Source organism: Oncorhynchus tshawytscha, linkage group LG04 (assembly GCF_018296145.1).
Source record: "Oncorhynchus tshawytscha isolate Ot180627B linkage group LG04, Otsh_v2.0, whole genome shotgun sequence".
NCBI classification, from domain to species: Eukaryota; Metazoa; Chordata; class Actinopteri; order Salmoniformes; family Salmonidae; genus Oncorhynchus; species Oncorhynchus tshawytscha.
Genome location: NC_056432.1, coordinates 12,201,145 through 12,219,884, shown reverse-complemented (window position 1 = coordinate 12,219,884; position 18,740 = coordinate 12,201,145). Strand labels below are relative to the sequence as shown.

At 42.4% G+C, this 18,740-nt stretch overlaps 1 protein-coding gene across 1 annotated transcript in view; it reads left to right on the top strand.

Moving 5' to 3' along the window:
• The window catches only part of LOC112249402 (FERM domain-containing protein 3), a 65,264-nt gene that overhangs the window by 24,455 nt on the left and 22,069 nt on the right, over positions 1-18,740 (top strand). Inside the window, exons 4-8 of the mRNA XM_042321259.1 lie at positions 1,830-1,927; positions 3,577-3,700; positions 6,048-6,135; positions 7,778-7,866; positions 7,975-8,038. Coding sequence (XP_042177193.1) covers positions 1,830-1,927; positions 3,577-3,700; positions 6,048-6,135; positions 7,778-7,866; positions 7,975-8,038 — 463 coding nt within the window. The remainder of the gene's footprint in view (positions 1-1,829; positions 1,928-3,576; positions 3,701-6,047; positions 6,136-7,777; positions 7,867-7,974; positions 8,039-18,740) is intronic.

Sequence of the window (18,740 nt, the reverse complement as noted above, 5' to 3'; positions counted from 1 at the left end):
TAACTGTGGTAGAGGTCGCCATGGTAACCGATCTCTTGTAGGGGTGATTCCCATAGCAACTGATCTCGGGAGTGGTATAATTAATGGCAATGGCACATTGGTTTTAAAAATGCTTTTAGTGGATGTGGATACTGTCTTTATGGGTCATGACATGGTTCTACCACCACACAATGTTGTTTATAAATTATACTTGTGTTGAAGACCATTCATGTCATGTAAAATGTGACAATTATGATGATGAAGTTTGATCATTAGTTTGACAGTACATTTGACAGTACCCCTTGACTTTTTCCACATTTTGTTACTTTACAGCCTTATTCTAAAATGGATTGCATAGTTTTTTCCCTCATCAATCTACACACAATACCCCATAATGACAAAGAATAAAATGGGTGTTTAGAAATTTGAGCAAATCTATTAAAATAAAAAACTGAAATATCACATTTACATAAGTATTCAGACCTTTTACTCTGTACTGTTGAAGCAATTTTGGCAGTGATTACAGCCTCAATTCTTCTTGGGCATGACACTACAAGCTTGGTACACCTGTATTTAGGGAGTTTCTCCCATTCTTCTCTGCAGATCCTCTCAAACTCTGTCAGGTTGGATGGGGAGCTTCGCTGCACAGCTATTTTCAGGTCTCTCCAGAGATGTTTGATTGGGTTCATGTCTGGGCTATGGTTGGGCCACTCAAGGAGATTCAGAGATGTGTCACGAAGCCACTCCTGCATTGTCTTGGCTGTGTGCTTAGCATCATTGTCCTGTTGGAAGGTGAACCTTTGCCCCAGTCTGAGGTCCTGAGCGCTATGGAGCAGGTTTTCATCAAGGATCTCTGTACTTTGCTCCGTTCATCTTTCCATGACTTGTCTCCCAGTCCCTGCTGCTGAAAAACATCCCCACAGCATGATGCTACCACCACCATGCTTCACTGCAGGGTTGGTGCCAATTTTCCTCCAGATGTGACTTTTGGCATTCAGGCCAAAGAGTTCAATCTTCGTTTCAACAGACCAGAGAATTTTGTTTATCAGTTTGAATCAATAATAACAAACCGGGTGTTTTCTAGCATACAGTGTTCCGCTCCTGGTCTGAGAGTCCTTTAGGTGCCTTTTGGCAAACTCCAAGCGGGCTGTCATGTGCCTTTTACTGAGGAGTGGCTTCTGTCTGGCCACTCTACCATAAGGACCTGAGTCAGTTTTGCTGGGCGGCCAGATACAGAAAGAGTCTTGGTGGTTCCAAACTTCTTCCATTTAAGAATGATGGATGCCACTGTGTTCTTGGGGACCTTCAATGCTGCAGACATTTTTTGGTACCCTTCCTCAGATCTGTGCCTCGACACAATCCTGTCTCATGGCTTGGTTTTTGCTCTGACATGTACTGTTAACTGTGGGACCTTATATAGACAGGTATGTGCCTTTCCAAATCATCCATTCAATTGAATTTACCACAGGTAGACTCCAATCAAGTTGTAGAAACATCTCCAGGATGATCAATGGAAGCAGGATGCACCTGAGCTCAATTTTGAGTCTCGTAGTAAAGGGTCTGAATACTTATGTAAATACTTCTTTATTTTATTTATAATTTATTATAAATGTGCAAAAAAAATCAGATTGGGGTATATAATGTGTGTAGATTGATGAGGGGGAAAAAAGTACTTTAATTAATTTTAGAATAAGGCTGTAATGTAACTAAATATGGATAAAGGTATGGGGTCTGAACACTTTCCGAAGGCACTTTATGTATTCAGCAAGGCAGGCTACAGTGTATCTTGAGTAACCATGTGTCTATAAGCACGGTATCTGTGGTTGACTCCTGTATGCGTCTCTGTGCAGGTATCTACTCTATCTGCAGCTGAAGAGGGACGTCTACCACGGGCGTCTCTTGTGCCCCTTCGCTGACGCAGCCTACCTGGGGGCCTGTATTGTACAGGGTGAGCCCCGCTGTGACATCAAAACTCTCATTTACATGCACAGGAATGAACAATAGATCCGCTGTGATACCTGGCTCATTAGTACGAGTACCTTCTCGAACGATCTGAACCCCTGCCCTTACTCTCCAAGCTGAGATCTCTCATCCCTACTCAAACGCTTCCGGCAGCAGAGCAATACAACTTGAGAGAAGAAATGCAACCTGAGTAATGCAACCTGACAGCAGCCCAGAGTAAATACAACCTGACAGCAGCCCAGAGTAAATACAACCTGACAGCAGCCCAGAGTAAATACAACCTGACAGCAGCCCAGAGTAAATACAACCTGACAGCAGCCCAGAGTAAATACAACCTGACAGCAGCCCAGAGTAATACAACATGACAGCAGCCCAGAGTAATACAACATGACAGCAGCCCAGAGTAAATACAACATGACAGCAGCCCAGAGTAAATACAACATGACAGCAGCCCAGAGTAAATACAACATGACAGCAGCCCAGAGTAATACAACATGACAGCAGCCCAGAGTAAATACAACATGACAGCAGCCCAGAGTAAATACAACATGACAGCAGCCCAGAGTAATACAACATGACAGCAGCCCAGAGTAAATACAACCTGACAGCAGCCCAGAGTAAATACAACCTGACAGCAGCCCAGAGTAAATACAACATGACAGCAGCCCAGAGTAAATACAACATGACAGCAGCCCAGAGTAAATACAACATGACAGCAGCCCAGAGTAAATACAACATGACAGCAGCCCAGAGTAAATACAACCTGACAGCAGCCCAGAGTAAATACAACATGACAGCAGCCCAGAGTAATAGACCTCAACACTTAAGCTGACACACAGCCAACCATCCCTGAACAACTCCACGGTGCCAATTAACAGCACAGTGAGAGGCTCAGGCTGGTAGTGTTTGATGTGGGTTCCAAAAGGATTGAACTATGTCATATCACTAACTAATCCCCATGTCTGTTACAACATACAGTATATCTTAGCCCCTACTCTTTTGACTGGCTGGGCTCCCTAGAGAGGAGAATATGATGAAGTGAGCTGAGGTAGGTATGTATGCGTCCCAAATGACGCCCTGGCGAAAAGTAGTGCACTAAATAGGGAACAGGGTACCATTTGGGACTCATCCATAGCTACCTCAGCTCACTTCATCATATTCTCCTCTCTAGGGAGCCCAGCCAGTTAAAAGTAGTGCACTGTGTAGGGTATAGGGTGCCATTTGGGACACAGCCTAACTGACGTAGTTAAAGCACAGGGCCTCCTGCTGGTCGTTATCAGTACTGCTGTTTAATGAGAACGAGTCCCCATGTATACTTTGTTAGGCTGTTAGTAAAGTGATGTGTGTTAGCTGCAGGATAAACCTGTAATAAAGCTACAGGTACATTGCACAGCTAACCGTTTTATAACACTCTGCGAACGGTTTCATAACCCTCTGATAACCGTTTCATAACCACTGCTAAGCACTTCATAACCCTCTGCTAACCATTTCATAACCCTCTGATAACCGTTTCATAACCCTCTGCTAACCATTTCATAACCACTGCTAACCGTTTCATAACCCTCTGCTAACCATTTCATAACCACTGCTAACCGTTTCATAACCCTCTGCTAACCATTTCATAACCCTTCCCAGCTGAACTAGGGGACTATGACCAAGACGAACACCCGCCAGACTACATCCAAGACTTCAAACTGTTCCCCAAGCAGTCGCTTAAACTGGAGAGGAAGATCATCGATATTCACAAGAACGAGCTGAGGTATTGTGGGATTTGTAGTCTAACAAATACAGTGTCTAACAACTACAACACTGAAACACCTTGACACCTGAATTCAACAGCATCCACTGTAAACACTAAGTTGGCATCATGACATCAGCAGAATTTTACTCAGATTTTACTGACTTCCTCTCTTCTTCTTCTCAGCTGCTATTAAACAGAAATAGGGTCCCAGATGGTTTTACAACCTTCTGAATTTTTCCGCTACACCTGCATTTTATCATTCTTTGCCAGCACATCATAAATAGTGCAAACACCACTGAAGCGAAACTGTAAAACACATACAGACACATACAGACACATACAGACACACGCAGACACATGCAGACACATGCAGACACACGCAGACACACGCAGACACACGCAGACACATACAGACACATGCAGACACATACAGACACACACAGACACACACAGACACATACAGACACATGCAGACACATACAGACACACACAGACACACACAGACACACACAGACACACGCAGACACATACAGACACATGCAGACACACACAGACACACACACATACAGACACATACAGACACACGCAGACACACGCAGACACACGACACACGCAGACACACACAGACAGACACATGCAGATACACACACAGACACACGCAGATACACACACAGACACACATACAGACACATGCAGACACACATACAGATACATGCAGACACACACAGACACACACACACAGACAGACACACATACAGACACACACAGACACACCTACAGACACACATGCAGACACACACAGACACACACAGACACACATACAGACACACACACAGACACACATACAGACACATACAGACACATGTACAGAAACACATACAGACACATACAGACACATGTACAGAAACACATACAGACACACATACAGACACATGTACAGAACCACATACAGACATATACAGACACACGCAAACACACACAGACACACATACAGACACACATGCAGACACATGGAGACACATACAGACACATGGAGACACATACAGACACATGCAGACACATACAGACACATGTACAGAAACACATACAGACACACATACAGACACATGCAGACATATACAGACACATGCAGATACATACACTCACACATACACATACATAAAGCCACTGCTGATCCCATGTCCCTGTCCCAGATGATGTAATGTGGCTGGCTGGGACCAGAGGGCTGGCTGGGACCAGAGGGCTGGCTGGGACCAGAGGGTTGGCTGGGACCAGAGGGTTGGCTGGGACCAGACTGGCTGGGACCAGAGGGCTGGCTGGGACCAGAGGGTTGGCTGGGACCAGAGGGTTGGCTGGGACCAGAGGGCTGGCTGGGACCAGAGGGTTGGCTGGGACCAGAGGGCTGGCTGGGACCAGAGGGCTGGCTGGGACCAGAGGGTTGGCTGGGACCAGAGGGCTGGCTGGGACCAGAGGGTTGGCTGGGACCAGAGGGTTGGCTGGGACCAGAGGGCTGGCTGGGACCAGAGGGCTGGCTGGGACCAGAGGGCTGGCTGGGACCAGAGGGCTGGCTGGGACCAGAGGGTTGGCTGGGACCAGAGGGTGGCTGGGACCAGAGGGTTGGCTGGGACCAGAGGGCTGGCTGGGACCAGAGGGCTGGCTGGGACCAGAGGGTTGGCTGGGACCAGAGGTTTGCTGGGACCAGAGGGCTGGCTGGGACCAGAGGGTTGGCTGGGACCAGAGGGCTGGCTGGGACCAGAGGGCTGGCTGGGACCAGAGGGTTGGCTGGGACCACAGGGCTGGCTGGGACCAGAGGGTTGGCTGGGACCAGAGGGTTGGCTGGGACCAGAGGGTTGGCTGGGACCAGAGGGCTGGCTGGGACCAGAGGGCTGGCTGGGACCAGAGGGCTGGCTGGGACCAGAGGGCTGGCTGGGACCAGAGGGTTGTGTTTACAGACGTTATAATATAAACTGAGACTCAGGCAGGTTGATTTAGAGCCAACAGCAGAGAAGCAGCATGCGTCACCTAGGTGCTTTGCCAAGCACCACTTCAACTAATGAACATAAGCAAAGACTCATTACTCCAAATACAAGCTGCTGAGCAACATCTCTGGTAATCTAGAGATGGGCTAACACTGAGCTAACGACAACAAGAGAAATGTAAAGCTAGCATTAGAATATCCTTCTACATTATAGTTATATTTCTCAGACATTACTTTAGCACTGACAGACATGATTTGTGTTTATGGAGCACTCACCTCAAACACAAAGTGGTTTCTATTGGGGTAATAACTGTGCCCCATGTCTGTTACACCCATGGTGTACAACCAGCCTGCAGGTTTGCTACTAACTGTTCTCCTGTCCCACAGGGGGCAGTGTTCTGCTGTGGCCGAGCTTCATCTCCTCCAGAGGGCACACAACCTGGAGACATACGGAGTGGACCCTCACCCCTGCAAAGTACCGCACACCACTTCTCCCTCGAACTCTCACCTTTATTTTCCATGTCCTTTCTTCCAGTGTAGCAACTGTGACTTAGAATCAATGATTGTACGATTGATTAAACAGCTTGTATTGAGTTGTCAGTCCACATTGACATGTAGTCCGCTCACATCAAACATTCAAACCAATTTGATTTAAATTTCTCTGCCAATCGTTGTTGATTTCACACGCCTTCCTTTTTCTTTCAGATTGGATGTTTTGTCTATCTGTTGAACTCAGTCTCCTTCTGATTGGACAGTGTGTTTCTTAATGAGTGTAACATGACGGCTGTGATCGAGATTGTGTTCCTCTGCTTCCCTCTCATCCTCTCTGGCTGAGTTTACACAGGCAGACAAATTCTGATCTGTTTTTCACAAATTGGTCTTTTGATCAATCAAATCCGTCTCCCCAAAATAATCTGATATGAAAAGATCTGATGTGATTGGTCAAAAGACCAATTAGTGGAAAAAATATCAGAATTGTGCTGCCTGTGTAAACGCAGCCATAGTGACTCACTGTGTGAATGGGAAACTCTGACAGCCAGGGTATCAAAGCACTCTAAGCTGATTAAAGGAGATATTTAATTTATTTTGTTTGAGGATTCGCTTATCTGTTCTGCCTCTGTCATAAAACCTTTTAATTCAGGAATGAACTGCAGCTGTGGCTTAAGCCTGAGTCAGTGTATCACCATCCATTTACTGCAGCCAGAGAGGAAGAGAGGGGAGCAGAGGAACAGTTTCCATCACAGCTGTCATGTTCCACTCATTAAGAAACACACTGTCCAAGCAGAAGGAGATAGAGTTCAAAAGATAGACAAACCATCCAATCAGAAAGAAAAAGGATGGAGTGTGAAATCAACAACGATTGGCAGAGAAATTGAAATCAATTTGGTTTGAATGTTTGATGTGAGCAGACTACATGTTTACTGTGCTGCATAGGGAGGTTGCGTGTGGTGATACAGTAGTTACAGTAGTATACTCTTGGCAGGAATCTACTGTATGAAATATGCTTTGGTTCATATGTTATCAAGAGGATTATTTATCATATTTCCCATGGATTTTAATTATCTGTACGTTTTACATACATTTGGATTGTAGAAGTCTATGGGAACCATTTTTGTAGAGTAGCCATTGCCATGGCGACAACGCTTCACTTGCTGACAGTCCTGTATCCCAGAATTCCAAGTTCTGCTGCCTCTCAGCCTCTGGTAAGAGGCAGGTAGACGATTCCACCAACCTCTGGTCCAGAGTCAGATATTATTTAATCCCCGTAATTGTTAAGGATGGGATTGGGGGGAGTTTATCTGATCCTAGATCTGTGGTTAATAATAATAATAATATAAATTGTAGAGTGCTTTTCATTTAGAGATATAAATCACAAAGCTCTTGACATGAGCAACCAACAGTTCAGAAAACTCATGCATGAATGAGGGATTTGTTTTCGGAAGCCGATACATGACAGTGAGGCTTGCATTGGAATGACGTGTAGTCAAGACGAGTCATTTTCAGCCTTCTGCAGTGATAAACATTGAGATCACCTCCTCGGCAGCTGTCTGTGCATGCCTGATTGGTATACATGGGTAACTTCTACCTTCACAGAGCTTTGTTGTGTGTGTCTGCAGGACTTCACAGGATCCACAGCCTTCCTGGGATTTACAGCCACTGGGTTTGTGGTGTTCCAGGGAAACAAGAGAATCCACCTGCTCAAATGGTAATCCTTCACCTCTCACCAATAACCTCTAACCTATGACCTCTTCACTACCAGAACAGTGGTGGTGTGATTCTTAAGTCTCATAATTGCCATCGTTTACTATTCTAGGGCTGATGTCAACAAACTGAAGTTTGAGGGGAAAACATTCTATGTCATTGGAATTCAGAAAGAGGTACGTCACAAAATCTCTTTGTGTTTGCAAACACAAAAACTAGATTTTCTAAATATATTTCCTCCCAGAGATTTTCCCCCAACATAACTCTGTCGTATAATATTAGTCACTTCCTGTGTCTCTATGTTCTACTACTGTGTGAGTGTGAATGTCTCTGGGTTTCTAGTGTGAGACTGAGTGTGAGAGTCATTTGTTGCACTTTCAGATCTCTCTCACGGGCAGGATGCACTGTAACATGGTGGGTGTACAATGTCTAACCCCACACCCCTGCCCTGACATCTCCCATGCCTAAAATTAACTAATAGGATGTCATCACAAAAAAGAATGGAACTATAGTCGAATCGGAGCCCCAAAGTCATTCTACATTCTACATGACATTGTGCTTGTTTGAGTAAAAAAATCAACAGGTCTTAGGGAAGGTGATTTGTAGTAATACGTGGTGTTTAGCCAGCTGACATCTACCACAGAGAGTCTTTGTGAGCCATTCAATGGATGTAATGTTTTCAGAACTGGCCTCACTCTCTATATACTCTCTTAAAGATATCTTTCTTCTGTCATTCTATTGGCGATTATCTCTGTCTGGGCTGTAGTTCCACTCTGCCATCGGCTGCCTGTCCTGCTTCAATGCCTGAGATCTAGACAGATACATTGATGCTCAGCTGTAGTTAATGTTCAGTCCAGTCTCACGGATTAGCCTGCTGCTTTATAATCACACACACGCACGCACACATGCACACACGCACACACACACACAGGTGCATTGTCCTCTCACTAAAACATTCAATTTGGTCCTCAGGAGCCTGAATGTCTGCTGTTTTTGGGGAAACCAGGTGTTTGCACTTTCTGAGCAATGAGTGACATAAACCAGGTGTGTGCACTCTAAGCAATGAGTGACATAAACCAGGTGTGTGCACTCTGAGCAATGAGTGACATAAACCAGGTGTGTGTACTCTGAGCAATGAGTGACATAAGCCAAGTGTGTGCACTCTGAGCAATGAGTGACATAAACCAGGTGTGTGTACTCTGAGCAATGAGTGACATAAACTATGTGTGTGCACTCTAAGCAATGAGTGACATAAACCAGGTGTGTGCACTCTGAGCAATGAGTGACATAAACCAGGTGTGTGTACTCTGAGCAATGAGTGACATAAGCCAAGTGTGTGCACTCTGAGCAATGAGTGACATAAACCAGGTGTGTGTACTCTGAGCAATGAGTGACATAAACTATGTGTGTGCACTCTGAGCAATGAGTGACATAAACCAGGTGTGTGCACTCTGAGCAATGAGTGACATAAACCAGGTGTGTGCACTCTGAGCAATGAGTGACATAAACCAGGTGTGTGTACTCTGAGCAATGAGTGACATAAACCAGGTGTGTGCACTCTGAGCAATGAGTGACATAAACCAGGTGTGTGCACTCTGAGCAATGAGTGACATAAACCAGGTGTGTGTACTCTGAGCAATGAGTGACATAAACCAGGTGTGTGCACTCTAAGCAATGAGTGACATAAACCAGGTGTGTGCACTCTGAGCAATGAGTGACATCAACCAGGTGTGTGCACTCTGAGCAATGAGTGACATAAACCAGGTGTGTGCACTCTGAGCAGTGAGTGACATAAACCAGGTGTGTGCACTCTGAGCAATGAGTGACATAAACCAGGTTTGTGCACTCTGAGCAGTGAGTGACATAAACCAGGTGTGTGCACTCTGAGCAGTGAGTGACATAAACCAGGTGTGTGCACTCTGAGCAATGAGTGACATAAACCAGGTTTGTGCACTCTGAGCAGTGAGTGACATAAACCAGGTGTGTGCATTCTGAGCAGTGAGTGACATAAACCAGGTGTGTGCACTCTGAGCAGTGAGTGACATAAACCAGGTGTGTGCACTCTGAGCAACCCATGGGTTGAAGCAAAGATCTAAATCAACAGCTGGACATGTCATTTCAGACAGCTTTATAGCAGCTAATTTCAGACAGCTTTATGGCAGCTCATTTCGCTTGTAGTCTGTTGGTCTGTCTGGCTGAAGATGCAGTTTTATCTTTGTGTTTCTGTCTCTTCTCTCTGTGTGTACATATCCATCGCTGGTGAGTAAACACACTCACACACACCATTGCATCCCCCCCAACACCCCAATGCCGACCCCTTCCAAACCTTCACACATTCTCCACACCACGAAGAACCTCTCTGTTCTTCGCTCCCCCGGGTTGTTGTGTGGGTTGGGTTTGATTCATTTGATTTGACTGCTTGGCTTTTTGTTGGACTGCTCTTTGGTCTTGGTGGTGCAGGAGCGTTTGGTTTGACCATCATCAACCAATAGCATGGAGCACCCTGTGACGGCTCACTGTACTTCAGAAAAGAAATACATCCGTCAAGTCTTATTATGTCTTATTATGTAATACATGTTTAATATCCTTAATTACTTATTAAACAGTTTGGCGGTTTCCTGAACTGTTTGTTTCCCTTGGTGTGTGTGTGTGCAAATGTGTGTGTGTGTGTGTGTGTGCGTGCGTGCGTGCGTGTGTGAGTGCCTAGTGCAGTAAGGTGGATCTTATTATGATTTAATCATGCATCGATCCGCAGTCTCGCTCTTCCTGGAACAGTTTATACCCTGTGCCACTGCATGATCTCACTCTGCCCTCATCTCTGCCAACTTCTCACGGAGAACATGTTCCATTGAACATGTTTAACACTTGTTGTGATCCCATGGAAACTCCCCTGAACGTGTGTTTAACACGCACACAGTCCTGCTAGCTGAACACACGTGTAGCACACACACATGGTCACTGCCGCACATAACCACTTCACTGTGTGCTGGGACTCTGAGGGCTGAAGCAGTGGCTGACCACCCCGAACCTCCAGATGTATAAATCCTCCTTACACTCGTTTACAGTATCAGTGCAACAGCAGGTTAATACATTTTAGACAGTGACACCGGCTGCATCCCCAATGGCACCCTATTCCCTTTATAGTGCACGACTGTTGACCTGGGCCCCTCTGGTTGTAGTGCACTATATAGAGAATTGGATGCCATTTGGAATATAACCAAAGTGGAACAGCATTGGAATGGGGGAATTCATCACCAAATCTTATTTTTAGGGTAAGGTGTTCAGTCTTACAGGAAAGTATTAGTGTTCAATTGTTACAGTGGTTAAGTCTCTGTCAGTATTAATGTTACAGTGGTTAAGTCTCTGTCAGTATTAATGTTACAGTGGTTAAGTCTCTGTCAGTATTAGTGTTACAGTGGTTAAGTCTCTGTCAGTATTAATGTTACAGTGGTTAAGTCTCTGTCAGTATTAGTGTTACAGTGGTTAAGTCTCTGTCAGTATTAATGTTACAGTGGTTAAGTCTCTGTCAGTATTAGTGTTACAGTGGTTAAGTCTCTGTCAGTATTATTGTTACAGTGGTTAAGTCTCTGTCAGTATTAGTGTCACAGAGGTTAACTCTCTGTCAGTATTAGTGTTACAGTGGTTAAGTCTCTGTCAGTATTATTGTTACAGTGGTTAAGTCTCTGTCAGTATTAGTGTTACAGTAGTTAAGTCTCTGTCAGTATTAGTGTTCCATTGTTACAGTCGTTAAGTCTCTGTCAGTATTAGTGTTACAGTGGTTAGGTCTCTGTCAGTATTAGTGTTACAGTGGTTAAGTCTCTGCCAGTATTAGTGTTCCATTGTTACAGAGGTTAAGTCTCTGTCAGTATTAGTGTTACAGAGGTAAAGTCTCTGTCAGTATTAGTGTTCCATTGTTACAGTGGTTAAGTCTCTGTCAGTATTAGTGTTACAGTGGTTAAGTCTCTGCCAGTATTAGTGTTCCATTGTTACAGAGGTTAAGTCTCTGTCAGTATTAGTGTTACAGTGGTTAAGTCTCTGTCAGTGTTAGTGTTACAGTGGTTAAGTCTCTGTCAGTATTAGTGTTCCATTGTTACAGTGCTTAAGTCTCTGTCAGTATTAGTGGTCCATTGTTACAGAGGTTAAGTCTCTGTCAGTATTGGTGTTACAGTGGTTAAGTCTCTGTCAGTATTAGTGTGCCATTGTTACAGTGGTTAAGTCTCTGTCAGTATTAGTGTTACAGTGGTTAAGTCTCTGCCAGTATTAGTGTTCCATTGTTACAGAGGTTAAGTCTCTGTCAGTATTAGTGTTACAGTGGTTAAGTCTCTGTCAGTATTAGTGTTACTGTGGTTAAGTCTCTGTCAGTATTAGTGTTCCATTGTTACAGTGGTTAAGTCTCTGTCAGTGTTAGTGTTACAGTGGTTAAGTCTCTGTCAGTATTAGTGTTCCATTGTTACAGTGGTTAAGTCTCTGTCAGTATTAGTGTTACAGTGGTTAAGTCTCTGTCAGTATTAGTGTTACAGAGGTTAAGTCTGTCAGTATTAGTGTTCCATTGTTACAGTGCTTAAGTCTCTGTCAGTATTAGTGTTCCATTGTTACAGAGGTTAAGTCTCTGTCAGTATTGGTGTTACAGTGGTTAAGTCTCTGTCAGTATTGGTGTTACAGTGGTTAAGTCTCTGTCAGTATTAGTGTTACAGTGGTTAAGTCTCTGTCATTATTAGTGTTAAAGTGGTTAAGTCTCTGTCAGTATTAGTGTTCCATTGTTACAGTGGTTAAGTCTCTGTCAGTATTAGTGTTACAGTGGTTAAGTCTCTGTCAATGTTAGTGTTACAGTGGTTAAGTCTCTGTCAGTATTAGTGTTCCATTGTTACAGTGGTTAAGTCTCTGTCAGTATTAGTGTTACAGTGGTTAAGTCTCTGTCAGTATTAGTGTTACAGAGGTTAAGTCTCTGTCAGTATTAGTGTTACAGAGGTTACGTCTCTGTCAGTATTAGTGTTCCATTGTTACAGAGGTTAAGTCTCTGTCAGTATTAGTGTTACAGTGGTTAAGTCTCTGTCAGTATTAGTGTTCCATTGTTACAGAGGTTAAGTCTCTGTCAGTATTAGTGTTACAGTGGTTAAGTCTCTGTCAGTATTAGTGTTCCATTTTTACAGAGGTTAAGTCTCTGTCAGTATTAGTGTTACAGTGGTTAAGTCTCTGTCAGTATTAGTGTTACAGTGGTTAAGTCTCTGTCAGTATTAGTGTGACAGTGGTTAAGTCTCTGTCAGTATTAGTGTTACAGTGGTTAAGTCTCTGTCAGTATTAGTGTTACAGTGGTTAAGTCTCTGTCAGTATTAGTGTTACAGTGGTTAAGTCTCTGTCAGTATTAGTGTTACAGTGGTTAAGTCTCTGTCAGTATTAGTGTTCCATTGTTACCATGCTTAAGTCTCTGTCAGTATTAGTCTTCCATTGTTACAGAGGTTAAGTCTCTGTCAGTATTAGTGTTACAGTGGTTAAGTCTCTGTCAGTGTTAGTGTTACAGTGGTTAAGTCTCTGTCAGTATTAGTGTTCCATTGTTACAGTGGTTAAGTCTCTGTCAGTATTAGTGTTACAGTGGTTAAGTCTCTGTCAGTGTTAGTGTTACAGTGGTTAAGTCTCTGTCAGTATTAGTGTTCCATTGTTACAGTGCTTAAGTCTCTGTCAGTATTAGTGTTCCATTGTTACAGAGGTTAAGTCTCTGTCAGTATTGGTGTTACAGTGGTTAAGTCTCTGTCAGTATTAGTGTTACAGTGGTTAAGTCTCTGTCATTATTAGTGTTACAGTGGTTAAGTCTCTGTCAGTATTAGTGTTCCATTGTTACAGTGGTTAAGTCTCTGTCAGTATTAGTGTTACAGTGGTTAAGTCTCTGTCAGTGTTAGTGTTACAGTGGTTAAGTCTCTGTCAGTATTAGTGTTCCATTGTTACAGTGGTTAAGTCTCTGTCAGTATTAGTGTTACAGTGGTTAAGTCTCTGTCAGTATTAGTGTTACAGAGGTTAAGTCTCTGTCAGTATTAGTGTTACAGAGGTTAAGTCTCTGTCAGTATTAGTGTTCCATTGTTACAGAGGTTAAGTCTCTGTCAGTATTAGTGTTACAGTGGTTAAGTCTCTGTCAGTATTAGTGTGACAGTGGTTAAGTCTCTGTCAGTATTAGTGTTACAGTGGTTAAGTCTCTGTCAGTATTAGTGTTACAGAGGTTAAGTCTCTGTCAGTATTAGTGTTCCATTGTTACAGTGGTTAAGTCTCTGTCAGTATTAGTGTTACAGTGGTTAAGTCTCTGCCAGTATTAGTGTTCCATTGTTACAGAGATTAAGTCTCTGTCAGTATTAGTGTTACAGTGGTTAAGTCTCTGTCAGTATTAGTGTTACAGTGGTTAAGTCTCTGTCAGTATTAGTGTTCCATTGTTACAGTGGTTAAGTCTCTGTCAGTATTAGTGTTACAGTGGTTAAGTCTCTGTCAGTATTAGTGTTACAGTGGTTAAGTCTCTGTCAGTATTAGTGTTCCATTGTTACCATGCTTAAGTCTCTGTCAGTATTAGTGTTCCATTGTTACAGAGGTTAAGTCTCTGTCAGTATTAGTGTTACAGTGGTTAAGTCTCTGTCAGTGTTAGTGTTACAGTGGTTAAGTCTCTGTCAGTATTAGTGTTCCATTGTTACAGTGGTTAAGTCTCTGTCAGTATTAGTGTTACAGTGGTTAAGTCTCTGTCAGTGTTAGTGTTACAGTGGTTAAGTCTCTGTCAGTATTAGTGTTCCATTGTTACAGTGCTTAAGTCTCTGTCAGTATTAGTGTTCCATTGTTACAGAGGTTAAGTCTCTGTCAGTATTGGTGTTACAGTGGTTAAGTCTCTGTCAGTATTAGTGTTACAGTGGTTAAGTCTCTGCCAGTATTAGTGTTCCATTGTTACAGAGGTTAAGTCTCTGTCAGTATTAGTGTTACAGTGGTTAAGTCTCTGTCATTATTAGTGTTAAAGTGGTTAAGTCTCTGTCAGTATTAGTGTTACAGTGGTTAAGTCTCTGTCAGTATTAGTGTTCCATTGTTACAGAGGTTAAGTCTCTGTCAGTATTAGTGTTACAGTGGTTAAGTCTCTGTCAGTATTAGTGTTCCATTGTTACAGAGGTTAAGTCTCTGTCAGTATTAGTGTTACAGTGGTTAAGTCTCTGTCAGTATTAGTGTTCCATTGTTACAGAGGTTAAGTCTCTGTCAGTATTAGTGTTACAGTGGTTAAGTCTCTGTCAGTATTAGTGTTACAGTGGTTAAGTCTCTGTCAGTATTAGTGTGACAGTGGTTAAGTCTCTGTCAGTATTAGTGTTCCATTGTTACAGTGGTTAAGTCTCTGTCAGTATTAGTGTTACAGTGGTTAAGTCTCTGTCAGTATTAGTGTTACAGAGGTTAAGTCTCTGTCAGTATTAGTGTTACAGAGGTTACGTCTCTGTCAGTATTAGTGTTCCATTGTTACAGAGGTTAAGTCTCTGTCAGTATTAGTGTTACAGTGGTTAAGTCTCTGTCAGTATTAGTGTTCCATTGTTACAGAGGTTAAGTCTCTGTCAGTATTAGTGTTACAGTGGTTAAGTCTCTGTCAGTATTAGAGTTCCATTGTTACAGAGGTTAAGTCTCTGTCAGTATTAGTGTTACAGTGGTTAAGTCTCTGTCAGTATTAGTGTTACAGTGGTTAAGTCTCTGTCAGTATTAGTGTTACAGTGGTTAAGTCTCTGTCAGTATTAGTGTGACAGTGGTTAAGTCTCTGTCAGTATTAGTGTTACAGTGGTTAAGTCTCTGTCAGTATTAGTGTTACAGTGGTTAAGTCTCTGTCAGTATTAGTGTTACAGTGGTTAAGTCTCTGTCAGTATTAGTGTTCCATTGTTACCATGCTTAAGTCTCTGTCAGTATTAGTCTTCCATTGTTACAGAGGTTAAGTCTCTGTCAGTATTAGTGTTACAGTGGTTAAGTCTCTGTCAGTGTTAGTGTTACAGTGGTTAAGTCTCTGTCAGTATTAGTGTTCCATTGTTACAGTGGTTAAGTCTCTGTCAGTATTAGTGTTACAGTGGTTAAGTCTCTGTCAGTGTTAGTGTTACAGTGGTTAAGTCTCTGTCAGTATTAGTGTTCCATTGTTACAGTGCTTAAGTCTCTGTCAGTATTAGTGTTCCATTGTTACAGAGGTTAAGTCTCTGTCAGTATTGGTGTTACAGTGGTTAAGTCTCTGTCAGTATTAGTGTTACAGTGGTTAAGTCTCTGTCATTATTAGTGTTACAGTGGTTAAGTCTCTGTCAGTATTAGTGTTCCATTGTTACAGTGGTTAAGTCTCTGTCAGTATTAGTGTTACAGTGGTTAAGTCTCTGTCAGTATTAGTGTTCCATTGTTACAGTGGTTAAGTCTCTGTCAGTATTAGTGTTACAGTGGTTAAGTCTCTGTCAGTATTAGTGTTACAGAGGTTAAGTCTCTGTCAGTATTAGTGTTACAGAGGTTAAGTCTCTGTCAGTATTAGTGTTCCATTGTTACAGAGGTTAAGTCTCTGTCAGTATTAGTGTTACAGTGGTTAAGTCTCTGTCAGTATTAGTGTTCCATTGTTACAGAGGTTAAGTCTCTGTCAGTATTAGTGTTACAGTGGTTAAGTCTCTGTCAGTATTAGTGTTCCATTGTTACAGAGGTTAAGTCTCTGTCAGTATTAGTGTTACAGTGGTTAAGTCTCTGTCAGTATTAGTGTTACAGTGGTTAAGTCTCTGTCAGTATTAGTGTGACAGTGGTTAAGTCTCTGTCAGTATTAGTGTTACAGTGGTTAAGTCTCTGTCTGTATTAGTGTTACAGAGGTTAAGTCTCTGTCAGTATTAGTTTTCCATTGTTACAGTGGTTAAGTCTCTGTCAGTATTAGTGTTACAGTGGTTAAGTCTCTGCCAGTATTAGTGTTCCATTGTTACAGAGGTTAAGTCTCTGTCAGTATTAGTGTTACAGTGGTTAAGTCTCTGTCAGTATTAGTGTTACAGTGGTTAAGTCTCTGTCAGTATTAGTGTTACAGTGGTTAAGTCTCTGTCAGTATTAGTGTTACAGTGGTTAAGTCTCTGTCAGTATTAGTGTTACAGTGGTTAAGTCTCTGTCAGTATTAGTGTTACAGTGGTTAAGTCTCTGTCAGTATTAGTGTTCCATTGTTACCATGCTTAAGTCTCTGTCAGTATTAGTGTTCCATTGTTACAGAGGTTAAGTCTCTGTCAGTATTAGTGTTACAGTGGTTAAGTCTCTGTCAGTGTTAGTGTTACAGTGGTTAAGTCTCTGTCAGTATTAGTGTTCCATTGTTACAGTGGTTAAGTCTCTGTCAGTATTAGTGTTACAGTGGTTAGGTCTCTGTCAGTGTTAGTGTTACAGTGGTTAAGTCTCTGTCAGTATTAGTGTTCCATTGTTACAGTGGTTAAGTCTCTGTCAGTATTAGTGTTACAGTGGTTAAGTCTCTGTCAGTATTAGTGTTCCATTGTTACAGAGGTTAAGTCTCTGTCAGTATTAGTGTTACAGTGGTTAAGTCTCTGTCAGTATTAGTGTTACAGTGGTTAAGTCTCTGTCAGTATTAGTGTTACAGTGGTTAAGTCTCTGTCAGTATTAGTGTTCCATTGTTACAGTGGTTAAGTCTCTGTCAGTATTAGTGTTCCATTGTTACAGAGGTTAAGTCTCTGTCAGTATTAGTGTTACAGAGGTTAAGTCTCTGTCAGTATTAGTGTTCCATTGTTACAGAGGTTAAGTCTCTGTCAGTATTAGTGTTACAGTGGTTAAGTCTCTGTCAGTATTAGTGTTCCATTGTTACAGAGGTTAAGTCTCTGTCAGTATTAGTGTTACAGTGGTTAAGTCTCTGTCAGTATTAGTGTTCCATTGTTACAGAGGTTAAGTCTCTGTCAGTATTAGTGTTACAGTGGTTAAGTCTCTGTCAGTATTAGTGTTACAGTGGTTAAGTCTCTGTCAGTATTAGTGTGACAGTGGTTAAGTCTCTGTCAGTATTAGTGTTACAGTGGTTAAGTCTCTGTCAGTATTAGTGTTACAGTGGTTAAGTCTCTGCCAGTATTAGTGTTCCATTGTTACAGAGGTTAAGTCTCTGTCAGTATTAGTGTTACAGTGGTTAAGTCTCTGTCAGTATTAGTGTTACAGAGGTTAAGTCTCTGTCAGTATTAGTGTTCCATTGTTACAGTGGTTAAGTCTCTGTCAGTATTAGTGTTACAGTGGTTAAGTCTCTGCCAGTATTAGTGTTCCATTGTTACAGAGGTTAAGTCTCTGTCAGTATTAGTGTTACAGTGGTTAAGTCTCTGTCAGTATTAGTGTTACAGTGGTTAAGTCTCTGTCAGTATTAGTGTTCCATTGTTACAGTGGTTAAGTCTCTGTCAGTATTAGTGTTACAGTGGTTAAGTCTCTGTCAGTATTAGTGTTACAGTGGTTAAGTCTCTGTCAGTATTAGTGTTCCATTGTTACCATGCTTAAGTCTCTGTCAGTATTAGTGTTCTATTGTTACAGAGGTTAAGTCTCTGTCAGTATTAGTGTTACAGTGGTTAAGTCTCTGTCAGTGTTAGTGTTACAGTGGTTAAGTCTCTGTCAGTATTAGTGTTCCATTGTTACAGTGGTTAAGTCTCTGTCAGTATTAGTGTTACAGTGGTTAAGTCTCTGTCAGTGTTAGTGTTACAGTGGTTAAGTCTCTGTCAGTATTAGTGTTCCATTGTTACAGTGGTTAAGTCTCTGTCAGTATTAGTGTTACAGTGGTTAAGTCTCTGTCAGTATTAGTGTTACAGAGGTTAAGTCTCTGTCAGTATTAGTATTACAGAGGTTAAGTCTCTGTCAGTATTAGTGTTCCATTGTTACAGAGGTTAAGTCTCTGTCAGTATTAGTGTTACAGTGGTTAAG